The 18,832-nt window shown below is 41.1% G+C and overlaps 3 protein-coding genes across 4 annotated transcripts in view; 2 read left to right on the forward strand and 1 right to left on the reverse strand.

Moving 5' to 3' along the window:
• Window positions 1-18,832, reverse strand: part of pm20d1.2 (peptidase M20 domain containing 1, tandem duplicate 2) — a 76,582-nt gene that overhangs the window by 22,135 nt on the left and 35,615 nt on the right. The window lies entirely within an intron of this gene.
• Window positions 250-5,009, forward strand: LOC121947407 (chitinase-3-like protein 1; the record flags this gene model as incomplete). The annotated part of the gene is made up of 11 exons (XM_042492454.1): window positions 250-700; window positions 1,541-1,572; window positions 2,086-2,302; window positions 2,393-2,449; window positions 3,088-3,253; window positions 3,376-3,500; window positions 3,592-3,715; window positions 3,799-3,981; window positions 4,347-4,463; window positions 4,598-4,730; window positions 4,909-5,009. Coding segments are annotated over exons 2-11 (1,248 nt in total), but the record flags the coding sequence as incomplete, so codon positions are not given.
• LOC121946481 (oviduct-specific glycoprotein-like) lies at window positions 8,897-17,424 on the forward strand. The gene is made up of 21 exons (XM_042491051.1): window positions 8,897-8,950; window positions 9,375-9,406; window positions 9,615-9,641; window positions 9,790-9,994; window positions 10,089-10,145; window positions 11,134-11,299; window positions 11,725-11,849; window positions 11,941-12,064; window positions 12,148-12,330; window positions 12,474-12,590; window positions 12,728-12,860; window positions 13,047-13,482; window positions 13,963-14,091; window positions 14,323-14,521; window positions 14,839-14,870; window positions 15,019-15,254; window positions 15,547-15,736; window positions 16,000-16,128; window positions 16,315-16,521; window positions 16,751-16,918; window positions 17,328-17,424. The coding sequence occupies exons 2-21, from the start codon at window positions 9,382-9,384 to the stop codon at window positions 17,422-17,424; spliced, it is 2,985 nt and encodes a 994-aa protein (XP_042346985.1). The 5' UTR covers window positions 8,897-8,950; window positions 9,375-9,381.

Here is an 18,832-nt window from a genome sequence, read left to right on the forward strand (position 1 = left end):
TTCTAGCTTTGTTCTCCACATTAATTATTGCTTTGTCTTTAATAACTACTGTAATTTAAATGTCACAACTTAATTGTTTTAATGATGTCCAGGAACTACAGGTGAAAATTCACCTCTTGACTAAGTATGCTGAAACAACTCTTGCTATTTATAGTATCTTAAAATGTGGTTGTTGGGCTACTGTTTTTTTGTTTTTATTTTTGTTTTCTCCCATGTATTTATTTAGTTATTTTAGCCGGTCTTCGTAACTGTTTCTTTTTTTGGTGCTTGTTTTGGAGTTGCATTTTTTGACTTTGTATTTTTTTAATGTTTTCTGTCTGTAACTTATGTTGCTGACTGTGGCACTCTTGAAAAAAATATTTTTAATTTCAAGAGATTTTTTTTCTGGCTACATAAAGATTAACTAAACCAAAAATGAGTTCAAGAACTTCCTTTACAGACAAACATGAACACTGCTATTTTAGTGACCAAAATTTGAACTGAGAGTCAAAAATGCGAGGTGAATAAGATCCACTGACCCCAGTTTCGATCATTATCCAATTACTCTGGTTGGACATTACAACATTACAGTAAGTATCCCCACCCCTGTGAACTACCCCACCCTGTCAGCTGTCCAGACTATTTAAAACAGCACATCCAGACATCCATCAGACATCAGTCACAGTGGAGAGACAGTGTTTGGTTCTTTCACCATTACCTTGTAAGTATCCTTTTTACTCTGATTTTATTAAACCACATTTTCATTAATTTATTCGTTGTTGCTTTGTATATTGCTATTCCTGCTCCATCCCTCTGACTTATTGCTAAATAATTGTCTTTTTGTGTGTTTTCTAATTTACTATACCTTCAGTGAGACAATTTCAAGGTTAGAAGAATACTGTGAGGGCTACTGCTAAGCACCATGTCCTTCCCACTTCCTTTACTTTTGACAATTCATAGCTTTATTGCTACATTTTTCTCCAACTTTCTGACATCAGTGTGTTTAAAGTTTTGAATGTGTGTTAGAGCGATCTGCTTTAATGATTCCAGATGCTATTCGATCACAGGCTGAATCTTTACTCAGTTCCCTGATGATGATAAGTAAAAAGATCATAGATCGTAGAGAGAGGGTCAAAATTTGCATCATATGATGGTGAACAGTGTCTTTGAAATGCAAAAATACTTGGGCATAAACTGTGCAATTTTACCATCACAGGACTGTTAAACCCCTGCCACAACAGTGGACTGGCCCTGATTCAACCGGCTGTTGATGTCAATTATATGTACATACATATTTTATAATTGAAAAATGTGAGTCACTTTTGAGGTTAATTCAAAGCTTGCTCTGGGAGACAATTTTTAAATAAAGAATCAATGATACACTCATTATAGTCTGTCTAATTACAATCCAAATTGTTTTCTGAGTGACATGTCTAACTCTAACTGCAAGCACAACTTATCAGTTTTCAATTTTGACACCTAAAGCTAAGACAAATATATTAATGAAATGAGCCCAATATCAAACTTTTTTTGTTATTATTCCTTCTGCTTATCCATACAGTGACAACATGTGCAGCCTCACTCTGACTGCAGGTAAGGCACTCTGCTCAAGTTACTGAGTCCTTAAAGGGTCAGTCCATCCAAATCACAAAATGTCAAATGTCAAATGGCATCAAGCAATAAAGAAATGTTTTTTTGCTTTGCTTACAAACATTTTTGTTTCTCAGATTAGTGAGAGTGAATGGGATTTGGTTTGGGGTGCTTACCAATTGCACATTGCATTTAGAAAATTCACTACTAACTCTTTTTAGAAAAAAGTGAGACTGGGTGAGAAAACTTTTTTGTTTTCCTGTTTCTTTCTTTTGATTTTTTTAATTTGTTTTTTTAACTGTTGAACTTCATTTTAATCTGATACTGACCAATCTGTCACTTTGCGGGTCTCTGTTTGATCCTCACCAGCTTGGGTAAGATAATAAAATGCATTAATTGTAATTAACAGTCTAGCTAGTGGATAAAATAATGTCATTAAGTCAACAATTATTGGTAAACAAGGATCTTGATAAACCTGATGTATAACTGAACATTGCGATTTTCCTCCTGTCACAGCCTCTTCCTCAGCAGCCTCCTCCAGGCTGGTTTGTTACTATAACAGCTTGGCTGAAAATAGAGTGGATGATGGAAAGTGCACGATTTCAGATATTGATCCAAACCACTGTACCCATGTGATCTACGCCTTTTCTGACATTAACAACCAACACAAGTTGGTCCCCAACGGAGCCACTGACGTTCAACGCTATCAGACCTTTAATGGACTCAAAAACAGGTCAGTGTTTTAGTTTATAAATATTGTGGATATGATGCTGAATTTTCAGTTTTGTTTAATGATTATGACTTGACTTCTGTGTTCCCACAGAAATCCACAGCTCAAAACTCTGTTGGCGGTTGGTGGCTTAAACTTTAAAACAAAAAAGTAAGTTACTCACAATAAGTTTCAGCCCTTCTTTGTGTCATTGCAAAGACAAGTGTAAGCATCACTTCCCCATGTTGGCATTTCCTGACAACGAAACTCGCTCTGCTCACTTATTTTTGTGCTTTGCACAGCATGCATGGTGGAGAGTTTTGTACATATGATGTAGAACAAAGTAAGGTGCTGATATTGATTACTTAAAGTAAAGTGAATTCCTGATTCAATCATGCAGAAAACGTCATTACATTGTAGTTGCAGTTGCTGGAAAAACAAAATGACACAAATAGGTGTACTTAAGGTTGTCCATATTGTTGATATCTGCAAACTCCAAATACATTTGTGTTTTATTTAAATATTTTACTTAAATTATTTGTATTTTATTTTTTTCATATGAGAAAGTCACCCAAAAAAATGTAATGAAATGTAGTAAAGATGTTTGTTGCAAACCATAGGGTTACTTCAGGGTTACATTACTCCACTGGTACTTCTACAAAATGTGCTTTAGCTGAGTAAAAAACATGGTAATGGCTGTAAGCTCATCGTTGCCACATTATCTTATACTATGAGCTGTTCTTTGTGTTTGTGCTCTTATAAATACTTTATGTCTTTTGTGAACACTGGTTTGTTCATATATTCACCAGATTCAGTGCAATGGTCGCAACACGTCGAAACAGAGCAAAGTTTATCCGCTCTGCTATCAAACTACTGAGAGCAAATAAGTTTGATGGGTTAAACCTTGACTGGAGGTACCCCGGAGGAGCTGGATGCCAACCACAGGACAAGCAGAGATTCACCCTGCTGTGCAAGGTCAAAATTTCTCCTCTGGGACAGACACTATCAGAAATATGCATCTCTGTATATGCCTTGTATGAAAATATTATATTTAACACTTAAATAAGACTGAACCAAAGTTTTGTGATGTTGTACAGGAGCTCAAAAAGGCATTTGTGGCTGAGGGAAGAGCAACTAACCATGACAGATTACTCCTCACTGCTAGTGTCTCTGCTGAGAAAGCAATCATCGATGCCAGTTACGAAGTTGCACAGATTGCCATGTAAGACTAATTTAATATAATTCTTAGTATTATTACTACAATTAGCTGTTGTTATGTTTTGGTGAATGTGATCTCTTCTGCATTTAATCAGATACCTTGATTTCATCAATGTGCTGACATTTGATTTCCACGGCCCCTGGGAAAGTGTCACAGGACATCACAGCCCCTTATTCCAGGGATCCCAGGACACTGGAAATCAAACCTACTTGAACACTGTAAGTGCAGGGATTCACATTCTAACACCCTTAACACCTTCAGAGATGTCTTCTCATTCTAATTGTTCATTTCTACATGTTAGGATTTTGCCATGCAGTACTGGAGCGACCAGGGAGCACCCAAAGAAAAGTTAAACATGGGATTAGCAGCATACGGGCGAGCTTTTGAGCTCTCCTCTGCATCCAGCGATGTTGGAGCACCAGCCAATGGTGCTGGTGAACGAGGCCGCTTCACTGGTGAAGAAGGATTCTTGGCCTATTATGAGGTAAAACTGCAAGCTCTGAATATAATTAACTCCTACTTCATTTTCGACAATCAGATTCTTTGGCCAGCTTATGCCAATGCTAAATTTAATTCTGACTCGATGTTGATTTATTAGTCATATACTGATTTCTTTTACCTGTATCAGTTTTGTTTTTTTGTTTTTTTCCTGTTTCAGTGCTTTGCATCCATTTTCTTACCTTATGTTTCTTAAAACAACTTGTATCTTACTGCTTTGTGTTTCCTTTTTCTTCTTCTTCTTCTTCTTCTTATTATTATTATCATTAGCAATTGCTGTATTTGTTGTGTCACATATCTGATGATGTTAACACATTAAATTTAAATATGACATCTGACCCTTCTCTACAGACTTGCCTTTATCTTGAAAGAGTTAAAGTCCAACTGATAACTGATCAGAAAGTCCCATATGCCACCACAGGAAATCAGTGGGTTGGATTTGACAACCACTACAGCCTTGGCATTAAGGTAATCATCTGTTTAATTTAAAGTATTGTTCAATAATTTCTGAACAAACAACTGGTCATACACCACTCTGGTCAAATACATAACTTGCCACCATGACATCAGCTTTCTAAGTACTGTGTTCATCATCCTCTCAGGTCAGTTACCTTAAAGTTAACAATTTTGGAGGAGCCGTTGTCTGGTCTCTGGATCTGGATGGCACCAGTGGACAGTTCTGTAACATGGGCAGCAACCCCTTCATCAGCCACCTGCACATTCTCCTGGTTTCAGGTGATCAACATTAATGCAATAACCTTTAATTGACCAAATCACAATTTATTATGCAGAGTGCAAATGTGTGCTCTTTTAATTAAGAAATCTTGTTGCTCAGTAATAAATAAAAATATTATATGATGATAATACAGGGTTTAAGAGCAATTAACACAACATTGGACTATTGTTCCTTTAGGCCATCCTGACCTTGCATCTACAACTCCCACCACCACCACCACAACTCCTGCTCCCACAACACCAGCCCCTACAACTCCTGCTCCCACAACACCAGCCCCTACAACTCCTGCTCCCACAACACCAGCCCCTACAACTCCTGCTCCCACAACACCAGCTCCTACAACTCCTGCTCCGACAACACCAGCTCCTACAACTCCTGCTCCCACAACACCAGCCCCTACAACTCCTGCTCCCACAACACCAGCCCCTACAACTCCTGCACCAACAACTCCTGCTCCCACAATACCAGCCCCTACAACTCCTGCTCCCACAACACCAGCACCTACAACTGCCTCCTCTGACCCCTGTAATGGAGAGCAATTTGGATTCTTCCCCAACACTGAAGACCCTGGCAGTTTTTACAACTGCGCTTTTGGGATAGGCCACCTGCAATTTTGCTTATCAGGGCAAGTTTTTAGCACAGTGACCTTGACTTGTGTTTAACTAGAGAGTTGGAAATAATTTATTTCACTGTCCATGAGTGTTAATATTTCCGCTTATCAAAAAATGGAGGGGTCTATCAAAAGTTAATATATTTAGAATTTCTTCAGAATCAACACTCAATATATAGTTGTCAGTTTATCTAACTCTGTTATGTGGGTGTGTTTTTGTTATATCTAGTTGAATATCACTTCATGGACTGATTATCTTATTGCTTGATTACCAGAACAAAGAATGAAAATGCTCAAGCTCATTTGAAACTCAGCAGCCAGTCCTAACTTATACAGACAAAGCTACTATGACTTTAATTGCTTCTCTGTCTCATAGTAAAATCCACTTTGAAATTCTATTAATAAATGTATCAAGCACTGAGTGGTTTCTGATCTGCTCAGACAAGACTCAAAGCAGGTCTTTTCTCACTTTCTCACTTTACTTAGAATAGCATTCAATTGTGGTGAAGGCCTTTAAATATTTTTGATTCTGTTATCTGAATAAATCTCCCTGATGAACAAAATGTGTCTGTGTTTGTGGTTTTGTTTCTGTGGGTTAAATATTTGGTTAATTAATTAGATATTTTTTCTCATAAGTTTTTCTCTCTTTTGATTATCGAATTCACTTATATTTTTAATATTCTGCCTTTCACGTTTTTATACATACTGGGACCGTCAAACTAATTATTTTTTTTTAAATTGCGATTAATCACAGAATTTCAATAATAATTTCAATAGATAATCATGATTAATCCCATTTTTTTCTATTCAATTATTTGCATTACAAAACAGTTTTGAAGTCCATATTGACAATTCTTACCAGACTGTTTTGGTCAAGAATCAAATTAGAGCAAAAAACTGCATGGAACTAGCATGAAGTGGGCATGTCTTTAAACAGGAGACTAATGGGTACCCACAGTACCCATTTTCATTCAGATATCTTGAGGTCAGATTTCAAGAAGCTGGACTGTAACATTTAAGAAATAACCTCAGTCTAAACCTAATCGCCATGCCAAGGCTAATCTTATTTTAAGATCCTTCCTTTTCGAATATAAATCCCTTCTGTTATTTATTCATGGTTATTAGTTAAACAACTTTTTATTAATTATCATGTTAATGCTCAGTTTAGGTGTCTATAATGAAAGCTGTGTCAGAGACCAGCGAAGTCTTTTTTCATAAAAACTGAAACTCACACTGCCTTTCCTTTGTTGGTGGTCCTATTAAACCTCAGTTTCTTATATAATTTTATTCTATTTTTAAAAAAATGGTTTTATAGTGGGATTTTTTTGGAGTGACATGGGTTTTAAAAGGGATTGTTTCATTTAAAAAAAAAAAAAAAAACATGGTCCCTGTATGCCTGTGCACCTCCTAGCAACCATTTAGAGCACTGCACTTTGTCCAAACATCTACCCTAACCTTTGAGGGCTGAGCTGAAGACCCACATGTTTTTCAAGGTTTTTTATATTTTATATTTCACACCTTCTATGCTTTATTTCCTGTTCTCATTTATTTGTTCTCATTTATAGCCAATCAACAGAGAAAATTAATGGACAACTTTTGAGTAAACATTTAAGTATTTTTCTACTTCTTTCAAGATTCTTTTGTATTATGTTTTCCCTTTTTTTCTTTGGGGTTTTTTTCTGTATTATATACTTTCACTTTTAATAACGTGAGTACATTTTATTTACTTTAGTTACTTTATACTTACTTTTACTTAAGTAATAGTTTACTTGTAACACAGTATTAACACAGTGTGGCATTAGTACATTTATTTAGGTAAATAAACTGCATACCTCTTCCATCATTGGTCTCTTTGAGCTCATTTACTGTGTCTTCATGTAGCTGCCTGCCTTTTTGTAATAATTCTGGGGTAATTTTGTGTCAACTTTGTGGTTTTAAGGTTATTTTGTGTTTCTTTGTGGTCGTTTTGTATCTCTTTGTAGTCATTTTGTGTCTCTTTGTGGTCTTTTTGCCCAATTTTGCAGTTTTTTAGTGTCCCTGAGCAGTTCCTTTGCATCTCTTTGTCATCTTTTTCTGTGTGTTGGTTGTCATGGTGAGTCTCTTCCTGGTCTGTACTTCTTTATTTAAGTGACATTTTACAAGTGAAGGTCTGGGGGCCCCCTGACACTCTTGGCCCCTGGGCCTGTGCTTAAGCTATGGATGGATTACTATAAGGACCTATTCCTTATAGTAATCCATTTATAGCTTAAGCACTACTTTTGGTCAGTTTGCTTATTCAGTTAAAGCAATACGGAAATAGAAAGCTGTACTGCATTCCACCCAGTGTTTGTCAACACACAGTGCTTATTAGAACTGTTTGTGAACAAAGAGTACAACAAGGTGGAACATGGGTGTTTCTAAACTATTTGGGTGTGTGTACTGTTCTTTTGGTTGTGTACGGCATTATCTGAAGACATGCCTTATTTTATGACAGTGCCGTTCATTATGTCAATCATTGTTTTCTTTGTCACTGAAGCAAAACTTTGTCATGGTTTGTTCTTGCTGACTTATTTTTACTGTGCAATTAGGCGTGCCTTAAGAATGCTGCAGTTACTCAGTTCTTCTAATTGTTGCCCTGTTGATGTGCGCATGTATTGTTACTTTGTTTTAAACAATTATGTTAACTTGACATACCATACATCATACCATGACGTTGTTTAAACATATTTGTTGAATAAAAAACGTCTATCAACAATGGCCAGGAAAGGCGGGTGAAAACACACATTTTGAATCATCATGGCAGAGAAAAACAACTGTTACTATTGAGAGTATGTTAAATTTTTTGATTGATTGAATTGATTGTTTTCCCCTTTAAAGTACAATGCAACTAACACAAATGTATAATTAAATGACTCAAAATATACCCTAAACGTGGGGTGTCGTAAGGGTATAAGGTTTTAAGATATTGGCAATGAAATTGCCACATCCCTGGTCTGAGTCTGGATGGAGATCTTTGTAGCATATTATCTCTGCTCTTTGTGCTAATTACTTGAAGAAAAAAAAAAAATGTCTAAAAGTACTATAGAATCACTGCTGTGCTATTGTCCTATAATGGGCAAGTATTTCTCTTTTTATGGTCACTTTGATCATTTTACACAGGCAACTACAAGAAACTGAAAGCTTACGATGCGAAAAAAGTGAAAAAGAAAGAGCTGAATTGTTGTTGAAGTGATGAAAACGTTCTTTTTTCATTCGTCGCTTAATCTATCAAAATCAACTGTTTTTGAGGGGTCTGACTGTCTGTGGTGCACATTAATGCTGCTGACTGTAAGATTCTCAGTCCCTCTATGAGAGTGACAGACAGACAGAAATGTGAACATGGCGTTATTTCAGTAAATACAATTTTAATATAAAGTCAAGAGGGAGGTGATGAGGTGATTTGTTCTGTTGTTTCAGTTTCCGTCAGCATCCAATTGTTTAGGACGCTGCAACGATACCATAATTATCCACACCCCAGTTAACTGCCATACCCTGTCAGCAGTCTACCCAATTTAAAACAGCACAGCCAGACAACTGTCAGTCATTCGTCACTTACAGAGATACGGTTTATGCTTTTTCATCATTAAATTTGTAAGTATCCCTTTTCCTCTGATCTGAACAAACCAATTTTGAAGTGCTTTCTTAGTTGTAGATATTTATATTTCTATACTTGCCAAATCTCTCACACAAGCTAAACTTAACATATTTTATGGATTTGGTGAACCAGTGGGGATGAAATGAAAATATTATGGCTTTGGGAAGAGGAATGTTTCTGTTTACAGTTGAGATTTCCTGACAGTATTCTAACACATTTTTAAATAAGCATTGCTAGCTTAGATGGTTTAACTATGCTGAGCAATAACCAGCCTGCTATGCAACATTTCTTCACAATAAAAATCTTGAAATGATAACTTGAAATGCTTTTTTTTATAACTACAAATACAACAGAGTGAGGATTTGTTGTTTTCAGCTGCATATTAAACATTATTTCTATTTCCTATACTTTTTCATATAGTGAAAACATGTGCAGGTTCACTCTAACAGCAGGTAAGGCATACTACTCAATTTATTTTTTGCTTAAGGGGTCAGTCCATCAAAATTACAAGCAGGGCCTTTATAGTTTGCCACACAGATAAGGTAATTGAAATCAGAAAAAAAGGACAAATTTCACTCTATTAAACTGTTCAGGGCTGTAATATCATTAGAGCAATCTCTCTCTTTTTTTTTAAATTTTAAACTGTCTGTCACTCTGCAGGTCTGTGTTTGATCCTCGTCAATTTGGGTGAGTTTATAACATGCATTAATCATAATCAACAGTCTTTCTGAAGGATAAATTATGTCATTACCTCAACAATTGTGATAAAAAAAAAATTGTATGAATGGTCTTCAAAAACTATATAAAACCATTCTGATTTTCTTCCACGTCTCAGCCTCTTCCCTCAAGCTGGTGTGTTACTACAACAGCCTGGCTGAAGACAGAGCCGAGGATGGGAAGGTCACAGTTTCAGATATTGATCCGGACAAGTGTACCCATCTGATCTTTGCCTTTTCTGACATCAATAACCTAAATGAACTGGTACCCAGCAAAGAAAGTGACATACAACGCTATCAGTCCTTTAATGGACTCAAAACAAGGTCAGTGTTTTAGCTTATAAATATTGCCAAATGATGAGGATTTTTGTATTTTTTATATTTAAATAATCATTACTTAACTTTTATGCCCCCACAGAAATCCACAGCTCAAAACCCTGTTGGCGGTTGGTGGCTTGACCTTTAGCCCGCAAAAGTAAGTTACTTACAAGAGCAATTTATTTTATTTTTTTTATCAGTGCAAAGAAAAGTGTATGCAACATCTCAATATATTGGCATTTTCCTGGCCATGACTCTATTTAATTTTGCTCACCTGACATCATAATGAAAGTGGAGTAAGGGCCTACATTAAAAAAAAAAATACATTTGTTTATGTTGGGAAACCACTAAATGTTTGCATTTACTCTTTGGTTACTATCTTATTGCCACCAAATTAATCACTTAAGGCCCATATAGGGCTGAGGCAGTGTACAACTGATATGGTCAAATTACCATGTACATTTGCTTGTATGTGGTATTGAACAAAAAGGCTACAACCGTACAGAGAATCTAAATATGTATATGCATCTCCTTTCCTCCTTGACTGCCTCCCAGACGTTTTACAAATACTTGCATTTTAAAAAAAAGGTTTCAACCTAACAACAGATCCCAATTGTGCAACATTTTTTTGCCAACACCAGATATCAACAAAGGTCAGAGACAGTATGCATCAACGCAGCTGCTCAGAGTATTGTGAAAGTCAAGAGCACTCACTCCGCAGCAAAATCTTGGGACCAAAACATCCCCAGAAATAAACTGCAAAGAAAGAAAAGACAGCAATCTGCTGACTGAGGGGTCTCCCGACTGATGATTCAAGTCTCCGACTTTCAAGGGGCAGCCCTGATAGCATCATGAAAATCTCATACCATTTCAACTCAAAGTCCATATAAAACAATTTAACATAGACTTTTATGTTGCCACTACACTTCTACTAATACTTGTGCAAAATGTATTGCAGCCTGATACTGAGGTCAGTGATGACATTATAGTTATGTGGATCACTGCAAGACTCATTTTCATTATTTATAATTACAAGTGAAAAACTAGACTATTTTCCCATTTGGCTGGTCTCACAGGACTTGGTGTTTGTGATCTTAAAATCCTTAAATGTTCTGAGAACACTGTTTTGTTTAAATGTTTACCAGATTCAGTACAATGGTGGCAACACAACAAAACAGAGCAGCATTCATCCAGTCTGCTGTCACACTTCTGAGAGCAAATAGGTTTGATGGGCTAAACCTTGACTGGAGGTACCCTGGAGGAGCTGGAAGCCAACCACAGGACAAACAGAGATTCACACTGCTGTGCAAGGTCAGATCATGACTATATGTTTTGTGACAGTAACTGTCAGAAATATGCATTACTGTATATGAAAGGTTATGGGTTTTGTGTGATTTGTGATTGTGTGTGTGTGTGTGTGTGTGTGTGAGAGAGAGAGAGAGAGAGAGAGAGAGAGAGAGAGAGAGAGAGAGAGAGAGAGAGAGAGAGAGAGAGAGAGAGAACAAAGCAAATTTTGGTATTGCTTAATTTGATAATATATGCCAAAGGGGTTTTTGTTCGTTTTTGTTTTTTTGGTTTTTTTTCGGGGGTGGGGGGTGTTAATTCAGAAAAATAATCAAACTGGGGGTTTATTCATATTAATAAAGGTTCTATCTTTTTTGTTGCAGATAAAGAATTCATATAACATGGACAAATGATGAAAATATATTTTACACTTAAACTTCTGTGTTTTATAGGAGCTAAATGAGGCCTTTGTAGCTGAGGGAACAGCAACTAATCGAGACAGATTGATCCTCACTGCTAGTGTCTCTGCTGAGAAAGCAACCATCGATGCCAGTTACGAAGTTGCACAGATTGCCATGTAAGACAAATTTAATATAATTCTTAGTATAATAATTACAATTAGCTGTTGTCATGTTTTGGTGAATATGATGTCTTCTGCATTTAATCAGGTACCTTGATTTCATCAATGTGCTGACATTTGACTTTCACGGCCCCTGGGAAAGTGTCACAGGACATCACAGCCCCTTATTCCAGGGATCCCAGGACACTGGAAATCAAACCTACTTGAACACTGTAAGTATGGGGATTCACATTCGAACCTTTAACATCTCTGGAGATATCTTCTCATTTTAAGTCCTTACTTTTCTACATGACAGGATTTTGCCATGCGGTACTGGAGGGACCAGGGAGTACCCACACAAAAGTTAAACATGGGGATTGCAGCATATGGGCGAGCTTTTGACCTCTCCTCTGCATCCAGTGATGTTGGAGCACCAGCCAGTGGTCCCGGTGAAGAAGGCTGCTACACCGGTGAAGAAGGATTCTGGGCCTCTTATGAGGTAAAACTGCAGGCTATGAATAAAATTAATTTATATCAATAGCCTTATTAGAGGCTGCTCTAATGCTTTTACTGTTCTGGGTGTGTAATATTCTGTCTCTAGGAATAAATTTCATCTTAATGTGACATTGGCCTTCTTTTCAGATCTGCCTTTACCTTGAGGGAATTACACCGCAGCTTATTGTTGATCAGAAAGTTCCATATGCGGTTGCAGAAAATCAATGGGTTGGATTTGACAATGAAGACAGCATTGATACTAAGGTAATCATCTGTTTAATTCAAACTTAAGTATTTGCTACTGGAATCCTATACAAATTCTTGGTTGTACAAAAATTTAGTACAACAGTTATTTTATCAATATCATTTCAACTAGTGATATTTTTTTCTCGTCCTCTCAGACTAATTACATAAAGACTAATGACTTTGGAGGAGCCGTTGTCTGGTCTCTGGACCTGGATGACATTAGCGGAAAATTCTGTAACATGGGAAACAACCCCTTCATCAGCCAACTGCACACTCTCCTGGTTCCAGGTAACACAATCTGAATTGTTTCCATCCTATCCTGTCATGGGGTGGAGGTTTTAAAAGTATATCTGATCATCTCTATCAGCATCATTGGCATAGAATTGTATTGGCAATTATAACATTAACAGAAAGGGTAATGTGATAATATAACAGTGCAAGAAAGAAATTATAACATTTATTTGACCTTTTTAGGTTTTCCTGGCCTCACTCCTATGACTACTATTCCCTCAAACACAACAAAAACCATTGCTATCACAACAACTCCAAATACACCAATCATAACAACCATGACATCAAATCCCCCTGTTATAACCATGACACTGGCCACTGTCCCGACTGCAATCCCAAAGACGACTACCACTCTTCTGACTACAAAGGCAACAAAACTCCCTACCACAAAAGTGGCCCTTACAACTGCTGCTCCCACAACATCAGCACCTACAACTCCTGTTCCAACAACACTAGCCGCGACAAATCCTGCTCTAACAACACTGGCCCCTACAACTCCTGCTCTTACAACTCCTGCTCTTACAACTCCTGTTCCCACAACACCAGCCACTACAACTCTGCTCTTACAACTCCTGCTCCCACAACACTGGCCCCTACAACTCCTGCTCCAACAACACCAGCCAGTACAACTTCTGCTCTTACAACTCCTGCTCCCACAACATTGGCCCCTACAACTCCTGCTCCCACAACACCAGCTGCTACAACTCCTGCACCAACAACTCCTGCTCCCACAACACCGGCCCCTACAGCTCCTGCTCCCACAACACCAGCCACTACAACTTCTGCTCCTACAACTCCTGCTCCCACAACACCAGCCCCTACAACTCTTGCTCCCACAACACCAGCCCCAACAACTCCGGCTCCAACAACGCGGCGCCTACAACTCCTGCTCCCACAACACCAGCCCCTACAACTCCTGCTCCCACAACACCAGCCCCTACAACTCCTGCTCCCACAACACCAGCCCCTACAACTCTTGCTCCCACAACACCAGCCCCTACAACTCCTGCACCAACAACTCCTGCTCTGACAACACCAGCTCCTACAACTCCTGCTCCCACAACACCAGCCCCTACAACTCTTGCTCCCACAACACCAGCCCCTACAACTCCTGCACCAACAACTCCTGCTCTGACGACACCAGCCCCTACAACACCAGCCCCAACAACTCCAGCTCCAACAACAGTGGCCCCTACAACTCCCGCTCCCACAACACCAGCCCCTACAAGTCCTGCTCTTACAACACCAGCCCCTACAACTCTTGCTCCCACAACACCAGCCCCTACAACTCCTGCACCAACAAATCCTGTTGTGACAACACCAGCCCCAACAACTCCTGCTCCAACAACAGCGGCCCCTACAACTCCTGCTCCCACAACACCAGCCCCTGCAACTCCTGCTCCAACAACTCCAGCTCCCACAACACCAGCTCCTACAACTCCTGCTCCCACAACACCAGCTCCTACAACTCCTGCTCCCACAACTCCTGCACCAACAACTCCTGCTCCGACAACACCAGCCCCTACAACACCAGCCCCAACAACTCCAGCTCCAACAACAGTGGCCCCTACAACTCCCGCTCCCACACAACACCAGCTCCTACAACTCTTGCTCCCACAACACTAGCCCCTACAACTCCTGCACCAACAACTCCTGTTGTGACAACACCAGCCCCAACAACTCCTGCTCCAACAACGGCAGCCCCTACAACTCCTGCTCCCACAACACCAGCTCCTACAACTCCTGCTCCCACAACACCAGCTCCTACAAACTCCTGACAACAGCCCCTACACCAGCCCCTACAACTCCACACCCACAGCACCAACCCCTACAACTCCTGCTTCTACAACACTGGCCCCTACAACTCCTGCTCCCACAACACCAGCCCCTACAACTCCCGCTCCCACAACACCAGCCCCTACAAGTCCTGCTCTTACAACACCAGCCCCTACAACTCTTGCTCCCACAACACCAGCCCCTACAACTCCTGCACCAACAAATCCTGTTGTGACAACACCAGCCCCAACAACTCCTGCTCCAACAACAGCGGCCCCTACAACTCCTGCTCCCACAACACCAGCCCCTGCAACTCCTGCTCCAACAACTCCAGCTCCCACAACACCAGCTCCTACAACTCCTGCTCCCACAACACCAGCTCCTACAACTCCTGCTCCCACAACTCCTGCACCAACAACTCCTGCTCCGACAACACCAGCCCCTACAACACCAGCCCCAACAACTCCAGCTCCAACAACAGTGGCCCCTACAACTCCCGCTCCCACAACACCAGCTCCTACAACTCTTGCTCCCACAACACTAGCCCCTACAACTCCTGCACCAACAACTCCTGTTGTGACAACACCAGCCCCAACAACTCCTGCTCCAACAACGGCAGCCCCTACAACTCCTGCTCCCACAACACCAGCTCCTACAACTCCTGCTCCCACAACACCAGCTCCTACAACTCCTGCTCCCACAACACCAGCCCCTACAACTCTTGCTCCCACAACACCAGCCCCTACAACTCCTGCACCAACAACTCCTGCTCCGACAACACCAGCCCCTACAACTCCTGCTCCCACAACACCAGCCCCTACAACTCTTGCTCCCACAACACCAGCTCCTACAACTCCTGCTCCCACAACACCAGCCCCTACAACAACTCTTGCTCCCACAACACCAGCCCCTACATCTCCTGCACCAACAACTCCTGCTCCGACGACACCAGCCCCTACAACACCAGCCCCAACAACTCCAACTCCAACAACAGTGGCCCCTACAACTCCTGCTCCCACAACACCAGCTCCTACAACTCTTGCTCCCACAACACCAGCCCCTACAACACCAGCCCCAACAACTCCAGCTCAACAACGGTGGCCCCTACAACTCCTGCTCCCACAACACCAGCTCCCACAACACCAGCCCCTACAACTCTTGCTCCCCACAACACCAGCCCCTACAACTCCTGCACCAACAACTCCTGCTCCGACAACACCAGCCCCTACAACTCCCGCGCCCACAACACCAGCCCCTACAACTCCTGCACCAACAACTCCTGTTGTGACAACACCAGCCCCCCCAACAACTCCTGCTCCCACAACACCAGCCCCTACAACTCCTGCTCCCACAACACCAGCTCCTACAACTCCTGCACCAACAACTCCTGCTCCGACAACACCAGCCCCTACAACACCAGCCCCAACAACTCCAGCTCCAACAACAGTGGCCCCTACAACTCCCGCTCCCACAACACCAGCCCCTACAAGTCCTGCTCTTACAACACCAGCTCCTACAACTCTTGCTCCCACAACACCAGCCCCTACAACTCCTGTACCAACAACTCCTGTTGTGACAACACCAGCCCCAACAACTACTGCTCCAACAACGGCGGCCCCTACAACTCCTGCTCCCACAACACCAGCTCCTACAACTCCTGCACCCACAACACCAGCCCCTACAACTCCTGCACCAACAACTCCTGCTCCGACGACACCAGCCCCTACAACACCAGCCCCAACAACTCCAGCTCCAACAACAGTGGGCCCTACAACTCCTGCTCCCACAACACCAGCTCCTACAACTCTTGCTCCCACAACACCAGCCCCAACAACTCCAGCTCCAACAACAGTGGCCCCTACAACCTGCTCCCACAACACCAGCTCCTACAACTCCTGCTCCCACAACACCAGCTCCTACAACTCCTGCTCCCACAACACCAGCCCCTACAACTCCTGCACCAACAACTCCTGTTGTGACAACACCAGCCCCAACAACTCCTGCTCCAACAACAGCGGCCCCTACAACTCCTGCTCCCACAACACCACCAGCCCCTACAACTCCTGCTCCCACAACACCAGCTCCTACAACTCCTGCTCCCACAACACCAGCTCCTACAACTCTTGCTCCCACAACACTAGCCCCTACAACTCCTGCACCAACAACTCCTGTTGTGACAACACCAGCCCCAACAACTCCTGCACCAACAACTCCTGCTCCGACGACACCAGCCCCTACAACACCAGCCCCCAGCCCCCCCAACTCCAGCTCCAACAACAGTGGCCCCTACAACTCCTGCTCCCACAACACCAGCTCCTACAACTCTTGCTCCCACAACACCAGCCCCAACAACTCCAGCTCCAACAACAGTGGCCCCTACAACTCCTGCTCCCACAACACCAGCTCCTACAACTCCTGCTCCCACAACACCAGCTCCTACAACTCCTGCTCCCACAACACCAGCCCCTACAACTCCTGCACCAACAACTCCTGTTGTGACAACACCAGCCCCAACAACTCCTGCTCCAACAACAGCGGCCCCTACAACTCCTGCTCCCACAACACCAGCCCCTACAACTCCTGCTCCCACAACACCAGCTCCTACAACTCCTGCTCCCACAACACCAGCTCCTACAACTCCTGCTCCCACAACACCAGCCCCTACAACTCCTGCTCCCACAACACCAGCCCCTACAACTCCTGCACCAACAACTCCTGCTCCGACAACACCAGCCCCTACAACTCCCGCTCCCACAACACAAGCCCTTACAGCTGCCTCCTCTGACCCCTGTAATGGAGAGCAATTTGGAATCTTCCCCAACACTGAAGACCCTGGCAGTTTTTACAACTGCGCTTTTGGGATAGGCCACCTGCAATTTTGCTCATCAGGGCAAGTTTTTAGCACAGTTTCCTTGACTTGTGTTTAGCTAGAGAGTTGGAAATAATTCATTTCACTGTCCATGAGTGTTAATATTTACACTTCAAAAAATGGAGGGTTCTATCCAAAGCCAATATATTTAGAATTTCTTCAGAATCAACACTCAATATACAGTTGTTGCAGTTGTCGGTATATCAAACTCTGTTATATGGGTGTGTTCTTGTTTATATTTAGTTGAATATCACTTCATGGACTGATAATCTTTTTGCTTGAAAGGTAAGCATACCATTTTCAGATCGCTTTTCACAAGCTCCCTGTCCCCACTGAAATGCGAAAACAAAAAAAAAGATGGGAAAATGATTTGATCTAAAATACTTACTCTTCTTTTCAGTTGGGAAATAAATATGCATTATTGCCATGATATCATGAAACCTGTATTTTCTTTTCTTTTTTTTATCCTTATTTGGCTATATTTGGGACATTTCTGGACATGTCCCCCCACCGCATGCTGGTAAGGTCGGAACTTGGGAGCATTCTTGCCATCAGTAACATGCATGGTGTACCATTAAGAGTGGCAATGTCCTTTCTTTCATGTCTGTCATTGTACAATACTATATAAATTAATTTATTCTATTATTTATTAATTCACGTGTACTGTGTATTTTCAGTTGCTGTCCTGTTACTGTCTTCTAATTAACGGTGTATCCAAGCCAGTTGGATGGGTGTGTTTTATTTTTAAATGACATTGCCTTATCTGACATCTGACTTTACTACTACATGGTTGCTGCATACCTATTTCATTGTTGTTGCATCTAGGGCTGCACCTAACAATTATTTTTTATTGATTAATGTATTGATTATTTTTTCGATTAATCTAATGATTTTTTTTTGATTGATATAACAATTATTTTTTTATTAATAAAAAAATTCATTCATAATTAATAAAAAAAAAATCGAGCAACGAATTTACCAAAAATAACATTTTAAAACTACACTGCAGGGCATTATTCCCCAACAAAAAAATAGCCTCATCCTAACTGGTAATTTGTGTTTTATAGTCTGATATAAAGTCAAACCTCGTACCTAGCAGTCCAACAAAAATCTTATAGTAAAATTATTGAAATTAAAGTTTTCTCTACCAGAAACAATTATAACTAGTACATTCTTTCTGCATCAGAAGCATCAGAATAGTCCAGCCTTAACTGGGCCTCAACGCATACCGCTGCCTGCTGATATGACTGCTATATTTTCATTTTAATAAGCACATATTCCACTCATTTATGAAGTAATACAAGCTCCTGCACAGCTGAAAACC

This window comes from Plectropomus leopardus, chromosome 8 (genome assembly GCF_008729295.1).
Source record: "Plectropomus leopardus isolate mb chromosome 8, YSFRI_Pleo_2.0, whole genome shotgun sequence".
NCBI lineage: Eukaryota > Metazoa > Chordata > Actinopteri > Perciformes > Serranidae > Plectropomus > Plectropomus leopardus.